Source organism: Dipteris shenzhenensis, chromosome 33, assembly GCF_047967505.1.
Source record: "Dipteris shenzhenensis isolate YYH24624 ecotype China chromosome 33, Dip_SZ_1.0, whole genome shotgun sequence".
In the NCBI taxonomy this organism is placed as follows: domain Eukaryota; kingdom Viridiplantae; phylum Streptophyta; class Polypodiopsida; order Gleicheniales; family Dipteridaceae; genus Dipteris; species Dipteris shenzhenensis.
In genome coordinates this window covers 21653034-21672646 of record NC_141628.1, presented here as the reverse complement: position 1 = coordinate 21672646, position 19613 = coordinate 21653034, and the positions used below count along the sequence as shown (strand labels likewise).

General features: G+C 41.2%; 1 protein-coding gene across 2 annotated transcripts; it reads right to left on the bottom strand.

Moving 5' to 3' along the window:
* Positions 1 to 697: 697 nt before the first annotated feature.
* Positions 698 to 17774, bottom strand: LOC147879825 (outer envelope pore protein 16, chloroplastic-like). 2 transcript variants are annotated; one of them, XM_087371905.1, is made up of 7 exons: positions 17191 to 17519; positions 16497 to 16629; positions 16018 to 16069; positions 15683 to 15714; positions 13778 to 13811; positions 4130 to 4197; positions 698 to 1189 (listed from the first exon to the last, which is right to left on the bottom strand). In XM_087371905.1, exons 2-7 carry the CDS (start codon positions 16608 to 16610, stop codon positions 1046 to 1048), a joined length of 444 nt encoding a protein of 147 aa, XP_087228031.1. In that variant the 5' UTR covers positions 16611 to 16629; positions 17191 to 17519; the 3' UTR covers positions 698 to 1045. The 2 variants fall into 2 exon arrangements, with proteins under 2 accessions (XP_087228031.1, XP_087228030.1); XM_087371904.1 differs by lacking the exon at positions 17191 to 17519 and adding an exon at positions 17660 to 17774 and having other exon boundaries at positions 706 to 1189.
* Positions 17775 to 19613: the final 1839 nt, after the last annotated feature.

Below are 19613 nucleotides of genomic sequence, written 5' to 3'. Positions count from 1 at the left end.
TTAGAATTGTCCTAAGAAAGGTGGACAATTTATAGATGAGACACCCACATCTTTAATCACCAGTAGTAAGACACCCTAAAATTTGCTTGCTCTTATAAATTTAGGACCTATACAACCCCAACTCTTCTGGTGTAAAGGCCTCTCTTTTGGAGCTCAGCATTCTGTGATTAATATATGTACACACAAAGTTCGTGTGCTATCAACCAAAAGAGGGTACCATTTATTACAAAAAACTGCCACATCCCATTGATGACACATCGACAAATAACAATTTCATGTTCTTCAAAACTGAAGCCCAAGCGGTTCAGTAGCTGAGCTCCATTAACTCTAAGAGAACACCAAAAAACGTGACAGAAAAAGATAATTTAGTAGTTGGTAAATGTTCTGTCTGGTTGGAAACCCTCTTAATTGGCCCATCAAACTCAAAGAATCACTCATACTTTTAATAGTGATAATCACGAAGCACATACAGTACTACATTCACACTCAACTGGGACTTTATTGAAGTAAATACAAGCTATCAAGCGTACGAATGCAACTTACTAATCAAAATCAGACCAGATTTAAGTAAACATTTTGATCAAAAGTGCAGGGTTTTTCCTCCAATGTATTCATGATTAGTTTTAGAAATTTGACTACCGCTTCAAAGCGGAACCAAAAACTGTGTTTTATTCTGTGTACATGGACAATCTATAATAGCAGCATTCAAAGTGGGTGATGATCATACATATAAAGATATATGTATATTCCAAATTCTGTTAGGCAAAGTACCAAATCCTGTAGCTCTCCTAAAAACAAGTGTAGACAGAAACTCTAGCATTCAGAATAATAAACTCACCCTGAAAAATAAATCAATTTGCAACTTAATTTTATTGACTTCAGTAGAGGCTTTCAGAGAGATTGGATGCACAAGAGAGTAAATTACATTGAAAAGTAGACTCATTGCCCTAAAAACTAGACATACTTTTAACTTCAACAGACTGCAAATATCAGGGCTACATTCATCTTAATGCTGTGTCAAAATCTGACTACGAGAATAAAGCAATCAGGTGATGTATCTGAGCAGTTCAGATGCTGTAGCGATTGCCGCTCCAGTGATAGCCCCCTCAACCATTTTGTCCCTGCTATAACTCTTTTCTCCAAATGTGAGAAGAGCTCCTGTCAATGCACCACCGAGCATAGCATTTTTCTGCATCGAAATATTTCAGACATCGCATCCACTGTATTAGACAACACGCTATTGAGAGATCATAAGAAAATGTTGGAAAGTGAGCTTGGTCTCACAAAATCAGTAGTGATACCTAGATGCAAAAAGTATTAGAAACTCTCCGGTCTTGCTAATCTAGCATTGAAAATGTAACATACTAGCTATTCACATTTTACAAAACTGTCCTTTAATTTTGTTGCCCCGCAACAGTCTTCCCCTGAGTTGAGCTTAAACCCTGTATGGTAATCATTTGTTTTCCTTTCCCCCCCCACGCCAGCAGCTTTCTAGGAAGTTGGGAGGGATGGCTTGCCATCATTAACATTGGTTTATCCTCATGAGGCTGATGACAGATTTCCATATTCGGGGTGCGAGCAGGAGTGAAGGGAGAGCAAATTTTTTTAGCCTGTTATATTCCCAAAACTGTATCACACAATCTCTCTTCACAAAATCCACCATCTCTCTCTAGAGAAATCTCCACCCCCTATCCTCTAGGTATTTCCTCTATCCAATTTACACCAGACCTTAGCCTTTTTAAGGCTAACCTCTTTTAAACCCCCCTCCCCCTCCCCCCCTCCAAAAAAGAAAAAAACGAACATGATCCGTGTCATTGAAACCCACAAACCACCCCAAATAGACGCAAATTAAATTTTCACATAAATATCTCCCCCCAGCTGCAGAGTATGCAGCGCGTGCTTAACCTCCCAAGGCCCATCACCTATATCAAAAACAAAATGCGCAAAGTTGCCATCCACTGTAAAAGAACTCATCCGGAGAATCAAAACCTCACTAACCCCATGTGGATGCTGCCCGCCATGAATGATAGTAGAAACCTCAAGATCCGAACATGTGGTGCATCAATCCGTGCCACACAACTTTCCCTAACATGGCCAAGGCATAGGCCAAAAAACACTGTCACAGCCAAAAACAAGTTGTAACAGGGAATCCCCAAACAAGAGTCTTCTGCCCTATCTCAATATCGACACTATACTGTGAAGAACTCGTACCCACATGACTATGCATAGCATCCAACACGTCATCACATTAACCCCCATGCCACGACACCACATGAAATAGAATGATTACTAGGCCTCACAACTGTACCATAAGGCTTGTTCATCTCCACATAAGCCACAGCCTTTAAGGTCCCCTCCACAAACATAGATCCCTTGTACTCACCCAGCCCATGATCTATAATTGAAGCTGCAATACCCTCACATATCACCAAAATGACTGCTATGCGTCATGTCCCCAAAATGAGAGCTTCACCCTCACTCACACCCTTTGTCAAAGTATCTGAGACTTGAAACTCCTCACCATTCATAACTAGAGTGCCCTCTTGGCACTCACCATCTCCTTCACTTCCTCACATACAATCACATCATCAACCTCCTTTATCTCTTCCACTAAAGGCGAAGGCAACATACTATCAACACAATCTCCCCTGGAAAAACAGGTTTACACATCCTGATCTTTCCTGCCATACCACAATACTCAGCCACATTCTGCAACTTCCATTCTTTCTTTCTAGTCAAGTGCATTGCTTCCCTTAGCTACTGTGAGGAAGACGACTGATTTGGTTTAGCTAATTAGGAAAAGAGGCGGAAATGGCACCTCCCTTAATATAAAAGGTGAAGCATAGCCCGTCCTTGGTGCGTAAGGTCTTGGCCCCAGATGTCTTAACAATACACCTCTAGGCCCCAAACTTCCTCTAGACTACATCACGCAAACTTCCACAAAGAGAGTGGTACCATCTACAAACTCTGAGTCTAGTAACTACTAATACTCTTGAATTGGGAACCGATGAGCCCTCAAAAGGCACATTCTTGTGAGGCTCGCCACCTGAGAGCAGAGGAAATAGCCCACAGCCTCAGCCACGAAAAAGGAATATAAACAAAACAAGAGGCTAGCCCAGAAGCACGAAGCTAGAAAGAGAAAGGACCTCCCAGTGTGACCCCCAATAAGCATCTAACTGGCACTCCTTGTATATAGGGCAAAGATTCCCAAAATTCACTCGTCGAAGAAGCCCACCTTTCGCATGGTGCCCTCCAAGAAAGCACACTCCACCATGTCATAAGCCTTCTCAAAGTTCAAAACTCAAAAACATCTCCACTACGGTATGATTCTTCCTCCATGAGAATGACTTTTTCTTTACTAATGATCAGAAGAAGGTTACGTTGAAGCCACATGCTAAGAGTGATAAGACATTGAATATCACGACTAGGAGATGAGAGGTAATGCACAAGTTTAGAGTGGAGTGCCACCACCAGCCCAAATGTGGACTATGAGCTATGGAATTCGCAACATGCACAAAGAAGTAATAGCTGAACTGAACCACACAAAAACCTGTTTGAAAATTTTTACTGTGAAAAATCTTGCTTGGAAAATGGACTTCCTTACGAGTACATCTGTGCACATTCTCCTTATTAAACTTGCGACGATAACATACCTAAAAATTTCTATTAAAAGAAGCTCTAAAAATGTGGCTGCTAGTTTGTAAACACAGTTCGGTAGAAAGAATTACACAAGACAAGAAACACGTTATGATTTGCCTAAGTTAGTGGCACTCGATTCCAATAAGTAATTTCAATAACCTTGTCATTTGAAGATCAACATGCACAAAAAATCCACCCATCCTTCTATGTTAGCTTAGTAAAAGAGCTCACTACAAATTAGAAAACCTACTTGGAAAGAGAATGCAGTTACAAGAGAAGCACCCACCCAAAGAGATTGTGAATATGATATGCCTTTGAGCGTATTTATGATGGCTTGATTTTTGCTCTAGGTTATCCATAATTATTGTCATACAATCTAGTATTTTTAGAGATATATAAATGGTGTTTGGCTAATTTGGATGGATTGCACTAATATTAGGGTTTCATTCTATGCAAAAAACATTATATGCAAAGAGGATAAGAGAGATACCCAATCACGCTTTCCTCGAACACGCTCCATCCCATATTGCATTCCAGAATACACACCAGCTACTACGCCTGCAGCCCAAAGTCATGGCAATTTTCAAGTAGTCAGAACATGTATTTAATTTATCGATATAATAATTTATTAAAACCTCCGAGGGTTTATTCTCTGCCTTTCTTCCTCAGTATGATGATGTTCCCCCTCAATTAAGTCATAGATCAAAAAAGAACTCTTGAGTATCTTGTAGAGGGATAATTCCCAAGAATTTTGGATGAAGCTCCTAGGAAGGAGATCACCATGCCCCCTCCAAGATTTGGAAAGCATATACAAATACATTGTATGACGTTCCTAAGGAACCTCTACTCAGCCTAGAAGACATACCCTGCCTTCAAGCGTGACATCGGTTGGGGGTTCTTGATCCAATCCTAGCCAGTTGTTGAGTGAAGCCTTCTGTACAAGCTTTTCCACATCTTGGACCTCTCGAGTAGCATCATACCCATGTTAATATTGTACTCCTAACCCATGGGTGGGGGTGCTTGCTCCAATCCTAGCCAAGTTGTTCAATGAAGCCTTTTTTACAGGTTTTCAACCACTTGGACCACAAACACCATCATACACCCATTCACAAGGCAGGAAATCTCATAGATGATCATCAATGGCAACTAATCGAACAATCATGGCTGACCATTTGATTTCCAATGTGTATGGGTCAACTCTTGAGATATTCATCACTAAACACGCTGAGAGAGTGGACATGCAAGCGACTGCACAAGCAAGATACAGACAACACTGATCCACAGTATACCACATCTTCTCTCTCAAAGCCATCATAGAGGCAGCTACATACCACATTTTCACTCTCACAGCCATCATAGAGAGCATATTGTTACTTTGTAGACTTCTAGAAGGCCTTTGAAGCACCATGGGCTCGCCTCATTGCATGACTCTCAGCCCTAAATATTCCATATGATATTATCTAGGGAGTGCTTGCTTTATAAGAGAGAGTTATAGGTCCTGTGAGTGCACATGGCACATTGGTTATCAAAGGAGGTGAGCCACACATTGGGATGAAGTAAGGATTATCCCCCACCTTTCTTGGCATTTACACTGTAGTATGATCCTAACATAACTCAATACAATAACAAAGATATCGGCATAGCCTAACACTTTGATACTTGCACAAATGTATCTCCAAAAATTAATTAGCATACAAACATGATTACTCAAAATGAGTATAGATCTTTTTCCAGATAGTGGAAGCTGATCGTGCTACATGCACATATAGTGTCCTATCAATGCTTTCACAAAGCATACATAGGCCAACTGAGAAGGCGGATTAGTATCTTCCCTTCGGTAGAATCTAATGGGAGCTTTGACATCTATACTAGGGTCGCAAGACAAGTAGAAATCCTGCAAAGGCAACTTGAATCATTGTTCTAGGTATGCAAAAAAGGGCCGTTCATTATTTGGGACCTAAGATTTGGAGCGGCACCATGGAAGTAGTTCTTGCAACATGGTATGCTTTTAAACCACCCATGCCTCCTCATTCTAATGAATTCTCTTAAATGCCACCCTCACAACACAAGACTTCCCATGGTCAAGAGCTTAGAAGGATCTCGTTACACCTATTGTCAGGGCTCTCTCAAACCAATAGGTCAATTCGGAATTTCCTTGACAATGAGAGGAGAGATACAATCGTCCCTGGTTTTTTAAAGCCACTATCCACTATAGAGTAGATCTAGAACTCTAACTACTCCATTATCTTCATGAAGAAGGAGAGAGACAATAGTCCTTGGTTTTTCAAAGTCATTGATGAGTGGGGGGAAAATATGATCACTAGCATCTCTATTGCCTCATGGAGAAGATGGAATAGACATGGAAGGCATAAGCTGATCGACTCCATGTGCACTCCAAAGATAAGAGCTGAGTCAGCCATGACAATGCCTAGAACTAAAGGAGAAGCCTACACACATGCACGCATGCAAATATACATATATATACATACATATAGAGGTGGGTATAGGTACATATATAGGTATCAATAGACATATAAATAACACACACACACATATATATATATAGACAGAGAGAGAGAGAGGGAGAGAGAGAGAAGATAAACACACACACACACACACATTTGTGTGTACACATGCGTGCGCGCTCATGTGTCTGTATACATATGCATAAATATAAATAAATTTATACACACATATGCATGCGAACACATGCACATGTGTGTTCACACATACGTACACATGCATGCGTGCTCATGTGTCTGTATAGATATGCATAAATATTAATAAATAAATTTGTACACACATACATGAGAACACATGCACATGTGTGTTCACACATACATTCGTGTGTGTGCGCGTGCGCTCTTCGACAACATGTCTTTTTATGGTGTGTTCTATTGGGGGTTCTTCCGTCTGGACAGCTTTCATCGTGCAGTTGTATTACTCCAATTGTTTGTCGTCGGTGTTTGGCTCCAAGGGGGTACGAGTCTCATATTTTCTAGCACTGCCCCAAGACACGTGACTTCTTCGGCATCCTTTGGCAGAGATTGCGACTGAAATTTCCTCGGGCTTCTTTTGAGAAGCTTTTTTGGCTTTTTGGGATCTATCCTCGACGGCCAGATTTTGAGTTTTTCTTTACCTGGGTTTGCTACTGGGCACTCTGGACTCTCTGGAAAGACAAAAACCACAAAGTCTTTGGTGATCCTATGTTTTCTCCTTTTGTTTCTCTTATTGTTCTTTGTAGCAATCACTCTTTGATTGTCCGCAAACTCACTACATAGACTATGATGTATATTTGTCCTACACGGAGATTTTCTCTTGATGTACTTTTTCAGCTTCCCTGTTTTGGGATAGCTACCTTGTAATATAAAGCATTCCATGTTTTCACCCCAAAAAAAAAATGTGTGTGTGAGGAAAAGCTATAAGCGTTTTTTGTTTATTTTACTACCCGTTCTTCACTGGAGCAGCTATCATATATATATTTTTCAGCTTTTACTAGTTTATGAGTGGTAGCTGTCCCACTTTGGGACACTTGTCTGTGTGTGTGTGTGTGGGGGGGGGGGAATGGTCTTACAGTTGAGTTTTTTAAAGAATATTGGCCTCTTTTGAAGCATACTTTGCTGCATATGGTGAATTCTGCTTGGCAAAATCAGAAAATGCCAGACACATGGAAGAGAGGTCTTATTAAACTCCTTCCAAAAAAGCAACTCTCTGAATCTTTGGCTGATTGGAGACCTATCACGCTTATGCCAGTTATTTACAAATTTACTACCAAAATGATTGTTGATCGGATAAAAGGCTATTTGCATGATGGGTTGCATCCTGCGCAATATGGTTTTGTTCCTCGTAGGCATATCACAGACAACATTGCTAATGCCTATGTTGGAATAGAATATGCCAAATATATGCAGCAGGATGTTTTGCTATTGCAAGTTGATATAGCCAAAGCTTTTAATACTGTTCAGTGGGACTTTATTTCACAAACAATGCAAGCCTTGGGATTTGGCACAAAAATGCAGCAAGTTATCAATTGGCTATATCAAGATAGTAAAGCTACCTGCATACTTTCAGGGGATATTTCTACAACTTGGACTCTTGGTTGTTCTGTTCGGCAAGGCTGTCCCCTTAGTGCTTTACTATTTGCCATAGCCACTCATCCAATGCTTCAATATATGGACCACCTTTTGGACACTCGCATGTTGCATGGATTGGAAATTCCTGGCAGCCGTAGCATGATCGCTCAAGCATATGCTAATGATTCTTTCTTTATCCCGAAAAATACTCAAAGCAATCTCTCCTTGATTATGCAGGCTCTTTCCACATATGGCTTAGCTACTGGTTTTCATGTGAATTTTCAGAAATCCAAGCTATTGCCGTTGCATGCTAAAGACTGGCATAGTCTTTTGTCGCCTGGGAAAATTGTTCCACCTTCTCAATTAATTCAACATCTTGGCTATCCTCTAGGTTGGGGGCTCACTCGTTCTCAACAAACTGATTGAGTGCTCACAAAGCTGAGGAAAAAACTTGAATATTGGAAGCTTGCAACTTGGCCATTACATGTTCGTTTGCGAATAACGCAATCCATCTTGATAGCATACATACCATTCTATCTGCCCCTCATTATGTTTACTAAGGCAGATCTGGTTTCCTTTATGTCTACTATCATGGAGATTTCCTGGCATTCAGAAAATGGCAAGAAAAGTCTCTTATTACTCTCTATGCATCGTCTCTGTTCTCCAAAGATGCACGAGGGTTTGAACATACTCTATATTCAAGTGCATATATTTGCTCACAAGGAGAAAATGATGTTGCAGTTTATTCAAGGGGATCAACCTTGGGCATTCATGATCCACTCTCTTTTGTTGCATATTGATGCTTCTGCTTTTGGGCATTGGCAACCTACATAGTGGGATTTTCTATTTGGCTCTATTCAAGGCAAGATCAGAGGCTGCCCTTTTGTCTCTCATTTGCTTCTTGATTGGAAGCATACTTTATCCCACTTGGAATGAAATGGCAGGGATTCTTTGTTGGGAAATTCCTTGAGGACTGAGAATATTTATTCGTCCAAAGTATTACACCCTCCTTTGGCTATACAAGAACCCAAGCGTTCTTATTTTATATCTTTCAACGGTATTTCTTCTGTGGCGGATATACTTCAAGATGATGGCACTCTTTTATCTTTTTCTGCGGCTGCTAGCAAGTATGGTTTGGGAGCTCATTATCGTCCTTTATGGCACAAAATTTCTGAAATGCTTCAACCTTTCTTGCCGGTACCTCGTTTAGAACTTCAGGATAGGCTTGAGGATTGGAATCTCCGTTCTTCCTCTTCTTCAGCCCGTCCTTTGAAGCTGTCACATATCACAGTGCCTTCTCTCTATAAAGTGTTGTTACCTCCGTCTTGCGTTTCTGACAAAGCCAATTCTGTTTGGCATATGGATTGCCCATCAAAGTGGTGGAGAAAGCGGCTATGTCTCCTTTGGCATTATAAAGTCCCTCTTCAGCAACAACTTTTCCTCTGGCGAGGCCTACTTTGCATTTTTCCATTTGGGCAGTTACTCGCGCATAGACATATTGCCCCGACTGTTTGCCACCGATGTCTACATTCTCCTAAATCTGTGCCTCACATTTTCTGGCACTATCCACAAACTTGTGATTTCCTCGCTCTCATTCGTCACGTGATTTCCTCGCTCTCATTCGTCAGGGGCTTCGAAGGAGATTTCCTATTGTTACTTTTAGCAGGTTCTTCTGGTTATTTGGTTTTCATCCCGCTAGACAGGGTTTTGATTTTATTTTTTGTTTGGGTGCGCTACTGGGCACTTTGGACTCTATGGATGGACAGAAATTATAGTCTTTGGTGATACTACTTTTCCATCTTTCGTTTTTTTCAAACGATCTCTGTGGCAATCGTTTTATGATTGCTTTCAGACTCATTTGATTGATCATGATGTATACATGGCTTATACTGAGATTTTCGGTTGAGAAGTAGTTACTCCGTTTTTGGAGTACCTATGAATGTAATTATTTCACAGCAATAAAATATTTCTTCTCACTAAAAAAGAAAGTGTGTGTGACTTCATTTATATTTTTGAAAGGATTTTACTTTGCTTATTATACAGATATAGAGACAATTTTTCAGCTAGTGGGCATGGGAGGAGTTCGTGGTGCAAGACACTTTGCGATGGTAATGCCCTAGGATCCTCTTTTCAATCCTGCACAATCTGTGCTCCGTCACTGCCCAATGTGGGTCACTCTGAAGGACTTGCCAACTCCTTTTCTTCCACATATTCAATCCCTAGCGGCCCTTCTTGGTAGAGTGCTTTTTATTCCTAAAACCAATTTTTTGCTCACTAGCAGAGATTCGGGTTTGTGTGATGTGGGATATGGAGCAGCCTATTCCTGCTTTCTTAGATGTGGATCTAGGTTTGGCACAGATTTTTCGGATACGTCTACAATTTGCTTCTTTTCCAAATGCTTGTTACAAATGCAGACAACTTGGTCATTTTGCGAGGGACTATTCAACTGCAGCTAAACATTTTTTAGTTTCTTCTCCTGCAGTTCCAGCAACTTCTATTTCTCCTTCTGGGCTACAGGTAGCTAGGCAATCTTCCAAACCAACTAAGGCTTGGAAACGGGTTGAAGAAGCTTCGACATCAGTTTGCCCTCAAGTTAATCCCTATGCTGTTTTAGAAGTTCAGGAGCAGCCTATTGTTGAGCATGTTGAGCAGGATCAGACCTTTTCTCTTCAGGATAAGGATTCCCTTGCTTGGGAGGGCATCACTCAAGATGATGCACACGTTCCATCAAAGGTTATGCACAAGGTGAAGCTGTCATGATGTGTCATGATTTATCAGATACAACTCCCATGTCTGAGATTGTGGATGCAGCTCAAATACCAATAGAGGAAAATTTAAAGTCTATTTCTGCAGATGCTACTTTCACTTTGGACTCTTTTCATCCTTGGTTGAGACAGGTTTTTGATCCTGTGGTTCAAAAATTCAGGTTGCCAGTGTATATTAAGAAGAATCACAAGGGGAAAAAACAGCTTTGTTTTATTGACGGTGATGTCACTCCGTTACATCACTTTTTGCAAGTCAATAATCTGAAACTGGAGGATGTTTTGTTAGATACTCCTCCAACTGATATGTAGATTTTATCTGGGTCGCCTCATGAGTTTTTCTCTCTGAGGCTTGCTTGTAAATTTTATCTTTGCACTTATTGGTGGGTTTTCACCTCGTTTTGAGGTTTCCCACAGAGAAATATAAGATTTCACTAAAAAAAAAAGTGTGTGTGTGTGTGTGTGTGTGTGTGTGTGTCTGTGTCTGTGCACGCGCGCGAATGTGTCTATGTGTAAGGAAAAGCTAGGAGTGTTCTTTCATTGTTTTCAGTTTTGTTTTGCTAGATGTTCTTCACTGCAGCAGCTATCACGTGTTTTTTTTTCAGCTTTTACTAGTTTATGAGTAGTAGCTGTTCCACTTTGGGACAGCTATGAATGTACATTCTTCTTAATGAAAGGTTCTTATACAAAAAAATTTTAAAAGGTGTGTAAAGAAAAGATAATTTACTTGTCTTAAAATAAAGTTTTCTGATATTGTAATTGCATGTCTCCACTTTGGGGACTGCCTCTTGTAATATAAACATACATGGATTTCACTAAAGATTTTTTTTTAAACTGTAAGGAAAAGCTAAAGTCACTACTACAAGCAATGGTAATGCCCAAACGTCCTCAGCTGTTTCTTCTAAAGCAAAGGAAAAAGCCTCAAATGAAGGTTGGCAAACACCCCAAGGAACTTCCACCCCGTAGATGGACGGCCCACGGGTACTTCATCTACCAGGCACACTTTTAGTGAAACTTCTGGCATGGGTATCACTTGGGCAGCAGTGACTGCGCACTTTGTTCCTAGAAGATGAAGCTGCTCTTTTGTTGCCTGACCCCCAGGATAAGCATTAGATCCTGAGGTGGGTATGCAGTTGTGATTTCTATTGAGACTACTTCAATATGTACATACTTAATAATCTATAAATATTCTTGTGAAACATGCCCTTCAGCCTGTTGTGGCTTTCAATGACTGCTTGTTGTTGGATTATTGTGCAATGCCTTGTCCAAGGAGAGAGATTTGAATTTAATTCAGCCGAATGCTCCACAATCCTCTCATCACATAGCTTTGATTTGGTGGGACATGCTAAACTATCTTTGGAGACAAAATGCCTTTTGCTGTGGGAATTTCAATAATGTGCCACAGCCAGGAGATAACACATCGGATCATATGCATATGCTTGTCTCTAAGAGAATGCAATGGACTCATTTACTCTAGTAGTTTGGTCTGCTCAACCTCTGGCAATAGACTAAGCCATTGCTGCCTGACTACACTTTTCAGCATAATGCACATTCTGCTTATCGAGCCTGTTTAAATCACTGGTATATGTTCAATGTGCAGCAATTTGGTGCTTTCACTTGTGACGTGTGGGCTGATTATGACATCCCTTCACAGAAAGGTTCAGAAACGGGAAACTAGAGCCAGGCAGAGGGCTTTTACAAATGAGGGCTGCTCTTCAAAGGAGTTTTTTAAAAACTTGCATACAACATGATGCAGCTTTTGTTTCACATTTTGCCAAACGTTTTGGCCAAGTTGATTCTCCATCACAAGATGTCATGTCAGCTCAGGAGGAGCTCCTCAACATGTCAATCCCATTCTATCTCCGCATCAGGCTATGCAGCTTGAATCTCCTTTTACAGAGACAAAATGAAAGATGCCATTCAAGCATATAGGAAATGGAAGTGGGATGGTCTCACAGTGAAGTTTTATCTACAGTGTTGGGATGTTATGTCCCCTGCATTATTATATATGGTAAATCATCTCGCAGATGCCAACCAGTTGGAAGAAAGGTTTGGTGAATCTTTTTCAGACTGGAGACCCAAAAAGCATTTATGCGAGTCTTTTTCAGACCGGAGACCCATTACTCTGATCCTTCATCTATAAGCTTGTTGCTAAGATGATTGTGGCTCATATCAAAGGCTTTCTCCATGATGGGTTACATCATATTTATTCCCCACAAACATATTATTGACAATATTGCCAATGCCTATGTCAGGATAGAATATGCAAAGTACACTGAGCAAGATGCTCTTTCATTACAAGTAGATATTGCTAAAGCCTTTGGCACGGTGCAATGGGATCTTATCTTGCATCATCTCCAAAGTGAGCTCTTCAAAGCGATTTCTGAAATATCTATATCATAACTTAATGCCTCAGTCTAGTTTCTGCTTTGTGTTATGTGTTTAGTTCCGTCTCAGGATACACCATTAAAAGAAAATGTTCAGGCATGCATATGCACAGCCTCATAAATCTTTACATGTTTGTACATAACCACATTTAATTATTTATTGTAATGTCTATCTATGTGAGCTAAACCTAATTATATATTTTCTTTAATCAACAACAAAGTGAGCAATACTATGCCATAACCAAGATGAACTTTCGATTTGAGACAGGAAGACTCACTCAATTGGCAGCACCACAAGCAAAGACTACAGATAGTTCATAAAAACAGTATTGCAGCTCGTCTACCATGCCTTATTATATATATGCATGAATCCAGGACCATGCCCAAACTCATCCTCTAAAAGTACAACACAGTGTGCATATACCTAGATGAATCCAGGAACATTCCCAAACTCATCCTCTAAAAACACAACATAGTACAGTTTCAATCTCATGATAGTCACTCACAAGGTTGAAAACCATAAACTCCATCATGCATAGCAAGGACTAGCTACTATGACATCCCCACTGACGTCACCAGCGCCCAACAGTGGGTGTAGACCATAGTATAAAAATATGCTCTCACACATACAAATCCACACACCCACACATACTTGAGCATCCATTTATACAAAGTCTTCGTACTGAGTTTCTGTCGGCACTCCGGAGGTGAAGGGCAGACTCAGCCATGACGAAGGCTAGCACTAAAGGAGAAAGCTAATCAAAAGGTAGTCCAAAATCTCTTCATTCAAGCTACAACACAGTGTGCAGTTTCAATCTCACAATAGTCACTCATAAGATTGAAAACCATAACCTCCATCATGCATATTTCCTTACATGCTACCAAAGATCTCAATCCATGCAAGAAATAAGCGTACCCCATTGTAAGCCTTCCTTGCCCATTTTTTTAACCTGTCAAATGTATAACGCACTGTGTATTAGAGCACACAATTATTTTTAAAAGTTTTTGTTAAAAGATTTACCACAGTCACAAAGGTCTACAATCAAACCAAGAACCATTTATGTTTGAGATCTATCCTAGGTCCCTTCTTGCTCTGAGAAAAGCAGTAAACAGTACAGTAATGCAGTAAACACTTTGCACTCAGACCACATGAATATTTGCAACAATCGCTTCTGCTCAGACCACATGATCTTCAAATTATCTTTGGATGACAAGGAAAATGGCATGATAGTTTCTCAATCCCAGCTCCTTCAGAAAACACAGATGAGGAGTGCAATTATAAAAAAGATGAGCATAACCCTTTTATGACACAGGCTCCTTAAGTTCTTGGATGATAAAATATCACAAAGAAGATATCATCCAGATATTCAGCGAAATCCCTTGGATCCAGCAAAAAATCAACACCAAATCAAATTTCAAACACTCACTGAAGTTTTTGTAACTTATTATCTTTCTTAAGCAATATTTATGATGACAACTCATGTGTAATCAAACAACAAAATCCAATGTGACACCATTTCAAACATACTAGCAAAAAATACATTCCTGCAGACCAACATTCAAGTTCCAAATATTGTACAACCCCAATCTAGCAGAAGTCAACCAATACTTACAATCAAATGCATATATCTCATCCGAGCAGACCACCACCACCACAATTTGCAGACAGCTTAGCACGACACTTCTTGTGGTCATACTGTTGGTTCATCCAGGCATTCCATTAAGGCTTCTACGAAGGATTTATCAGAAAAGAAGGCTAATAGCTTGCTTAAATCTCTACCGCATCACTTTCCCTTCTCTTTTTGTCATTTGGCATTTGCCAGTACCAACTACATCATAATAGGTTGAAATGATCGTCAAGTTGTACTGTATGTACTTTCTTCCCTTACATAGTCACTATGAAACAGGCCCTAAGATAATCGTGCACACACCAACTCCCTCTCTTTTGGGAGGAGAAGAGAGTAGTACAAGGTTTATATGTTGATGCTCTAATCCTAACAGGAGATTACTTCAGAGATAACAGACTCAGTCCCCTCTCAAGAGAGAGTCCAAAATGACGAACCTTGGACTTCATTTCTGCCTTGGCATTGCGTGCACCAGGGTCCTTCAGAGTTTGCTTGGGGACCTCATCTATCTGTCCAAAGCTTGTCCCGATGTTAATTTCGAACCAATTGGATCACTACCCAGTTCTCTACTCAGCGGACGGAGAATCACAGGTGGGCATATGGAGTAACATTACAATGTAAGAATTGCAATTATATTCATTTGCCATGCAAATGAGTTCACAGAATCACAATGACAAATCCTGCAATGAGACATTAATAATCTGTCCAGCCTATCGACTGGGTCTATGAGAGTTGGGAAGATACAGATTCTGTGACAAGTAATTATCTAACACACCTACCGTGACTGGGTCTATGAAAAATGATGGAGAAAGCTCTACAAAGAGTCAATCATACTTGAACTCAACTTCATAGACGTAGAGTTACCAAGAAGACAGCTGGGCATTCCACAGACCTTAAACTTCAGATTTTCAAAGTGGTCACATTGAAATCTGCGTCATGGGTAAGGCCAGGTTGAGGACACTAAATCTCTATTCTGAATGTACCTGTTTGATTTTTGTCATGCAACGAGAGACAATAATGACAGCCCTACATATGATGAGAAGAGACTGAGCAAAAGTTGCCGTTAAATCTCACACACCTTGCTCTTCAATCTAATGGCACGTAGCAAAAGCAATACCTCTCCAACTGATGACAATATCATATTCTACACAGACATCATTTCAACAGACTTTAAAGAAAATACAGTTGAACCATACCGTGTGTTCAATGTCGTGCTTCGTCACACTTTCTGCGGAGCATGGGCAAGACGGATATCATCATATCATTTATAAAGATTAATCCCTCAGCAACACGCTACAACAACATACAGCTTACAACAAAAGCGATTTTGCCTGAAATTTCTAAGGTAAAAAACTCATCAATGCCATGTATTGTTGCTCGGTATAGCTTCAGAACTTCTTCAAGCAAACAACGTGAAGAATCCAACATTTTTGCGACAAGCTTGTCAAGTCCACTAAGAAGTACAAGGAAAAGTACAGCTGTACCATTTCGAATAAAAATGGACAGTGCTGAAAAGAAATATTTGTGGCACCTTTCTTCAAATTCGCAAAAATGCCTTGAGCAGCTGCATGGGCAGCACCCACCTGCAAACAGAACCACAATTTATGTTCACGGTCAAATTTTAAAAAGGGAACCTCCATATTTCAAGACTGACGATAATAACCACTTCAATTAACAGCGGCTGCGTTTCTGTGTACATAATGGATATCAAGGTATCAATTCATTCTAATCTCTGGCACTTTTCCAGAGTGGAATGTAGGCTTGGGCATCAAAACAGCTAGGGCTATAGAGCAGATTTGATGAAGGGCACACACTTACACACACAGATGAACATCAACGAGAGACCCTTTTTAGTTTCTCGCAATGGAAGAGTTAGCGGACACACACACAGTTCAAAAAACCTTTTAAGAGATTCTTTTAAGCTATGCCGGATTGAAAAAGAAAGAGTGATACGCGTGCATGAGCGCGCGCGCGTGTGTGTGTGAAAAGAGAGAGAGAGAGAGACATCACCCCTCCGATCTTGATAAACCCATCGAAAGTCCTGTTGAGAAAAGGGTGGCCCAAGTCAACGATCACATCCACCGTGGGTGAGCGAAGAGATGCAGAAACTCGTCCATGAGGCATGTTCGCCGCTAAAATAGAGCTGCAATGGTACACCTTAGAGTTTAGCAACTCATTCTCTCACTCCAGTTCGTGGCACTTCAACTTATCCGAAGACTACGTGACTTCTTGGTAATAGGCATACAAACCATCAGATCAAAGAATCTTTCAGGTAAGTTTGGCTAGTTCCAGTTTGGCTAGTTCCAGAAAGCTCATACACGGCATTCAAAGCATTTATTTGACGATTCGAGAAACGTAAGGCATTGAGCATGCAAGCTCATAATACGGCCTTTATTTGAAGACTCGAGAACCGTAAGCCATTGAGCATGCAAGCGACATTTTTATCAGTCGACCGAAATTTATTCGTCAAAATTCTAGATCGGCAACCTCAGGATGTGAATAACCAAAAAGTAATACTGCGGGCCGTCATGAGGAAGGACATACGAAACAAAAGTCATTCAGCTTACCAGAAAAGTTCTGTTTGATAGGAGCGTTTGAGAAGAAAAGGATTTAGACCTTGATTATCGTGAGATTTCGAGAATGGAAAGACTTTTGACCACTTGAATTGACACGAAAAAGCTTGCGAAAGGGAAGATGCACAAACCAATAAGAGATACTTTCAGTAAGTAAAGTCTTTGAAGAATACAATATTGTGAAAGTTTGGTAAAAGCGTGCCGGCTGTTCCAACAAAACGGGGGACGGCTGAAAGACGGAGCAAGAAGAAGAAAACGGAAAGTAAGAAATGGTTCTGCTCCCAGGCTTGCAGCTGGAGCTTGGATCCAACAGCTATGGAATCCAGCCCCTCGGCAATTCGCAGTTTACTTCCTCTCACAATGTTAGGGACCCCGGTCTTGCTCCCTTTGAGTTCTCAGCGATGAAAGCTTTTGCTTGAAAGGAGGAAGAAGCAAAAAAGAGAGAAAATCTCGTAAAATCAAGCTAGAGAGGACGCAGAAGGACTACAAACTTTTTGCAGAAAGGTTGAAGACGAAATCTGCAAAATGCAAAGAGAAAAATGGGAACTGAAGGATTGAAAAGAAGAGAGAAGAAATCTGCAGAAAGTAAAGAGAGCAAACCTCGTAAAATCGAAGCCGAAGGACAACGAACTTTTGCAGAGAAGAAAGATGAAAGCTGCAGACTGCAGAGGTTCATTCGGAGACGACGACGTATATTTATACGTATTTAAGGGCGTAGATGTACACCGGTATTGAATATTTGTATTCTCACTGGTGGTTTTTAATAATATTGGATGACGGGCCTCGTATGTCCAGCGTGTCATTTTTGACGGTCTCTACCGCTCCACGTGTCCCATATTATAACGACCCTTCCCCTCCCTCCAAAGGGGGATTTTTCAAGTAGGCCCGCTGCAGTGGCACACTCAGTTGGTGCCCCGGGCGTCTCCCTACCTGAACAACTCTGTCCACTGCCCTCGTTCAACTCTCCTGCTCAAAGAGCCTCATCCTCGAGCCGTTGTGCCCCTCGTAGTGGACCATGCGTGTAAGTGGTGTGTAGGTGCATGTGAAAAAAGGGAAAAAAAGCAAGCCCCGTACACACCAAAGCCGCCCACAGATCGGCCTGAGTGATGTGGCCCAATCAAAAGCTTTTACGGCCTTGTTGACTGGCAGGTGAAACCCTCGACGCATCGCCAAACCTCTTTCCATTCCTTATGTTTGAGGTGGCAGCAGCAAAGCTGACTTGTGCCCATGATTAGTAATTTCTTGGGTGGCCACACAGTTGCCTACCCAAACCAACCAAATTCAAGTGGATTGTCAACTATGCATTGAAGACTAAGGGGGGTTTCACACACTCCGCGGATGGGAGGAACCCCCAAAAACCGCGTCCGCCTTGCTGATCTCACGAGAACATACCGCCTGTCCGCCCTTATATTCACAAGAGGGCGGACATCAATTGTTTAAGTAATAAATGTGCTCCTTCCTTTCCATCCAAATGGGTGTAGCACAGCTAATACGGCTGTCAGATTTGGGTCTGTGGGTCTTGCGTTCGATTCCCGCGAGCTTTGCGATTGACCTTTCTTTTTTAGACGAGCAGTTGGGCGCAGTGATGAGGTCGCCCAAGAAGTTTTGCTTGCCCGTCTGTGAGTTAGACTCCACGTCGAATTTTTGGATTGGGCGGGCAGACTAATGTGAAAACCTTGGAAGGTGGGCGCACGATTTAATTGGAGGGGACATTGTTCGTCGAGTTGCAAGCGGACGTGTGTGAAACCCACCTAACTTTATAAATGATTCTTGCTCGAGCATCATGTAAACATGAAGATCACCACCTCTTGCTAGGTTGGGCAATGTGTGCTAGGACTTAGCCTAAGAGCCAGAAATATCAGCATCTAAAACGGAGATTTTGAGCAATTTTGTAGGTGCCACCCCTTGGCACCCAAGAAACTCCAATCCTACCTTTCACATAGCCAACAAGTGGCCGGTTGTGAGCTAGCTATCTACTCTTCCCACCACGACAGTAGTGGTGAAGATTGTTGCCTTTCTCTTCAATGTGCACAGTCCCTAGATTCTCATAGGTCGACCTCAATGAGCTTTAGAGTGCTCCCCTCACTCCTTCCATGATTCTTGATTTTTTCTCAATAGCTATCGTTGGTCCCAATAGACAAAAAGAGAATAGGTGAAAAGATTCAAGTTGAAGGGGCTTGGGACAAACTCCTTCCTCATCATCTATGTGTAGTCCAACCAATCGCAATTGGTGGACTTTGTTTCTTCCACACTGGTTGCAGTCCTGGCCACTGAAGAACCGCAACAATTGGAAGAGGGTTTCGTAGTCACACTTGCACCACAACCTACGAAACGCACTGACGAGAAGAGAAAAAGGGAGATTTCCCAACACATCATGTGGAGAAATGCAACAAATTGGCTTCCATCGAGATGCTGGCAAGAGAAAACACTATAGCCATTTGCAATTCATTGCATAGTCATTGGTAGGACTAAGAAAATAGGATCGGATCTATTATAATGGATGTATGCTTTTCATCTCCATGGAGACATTATGTATGCTCTACTACGCTTTGCA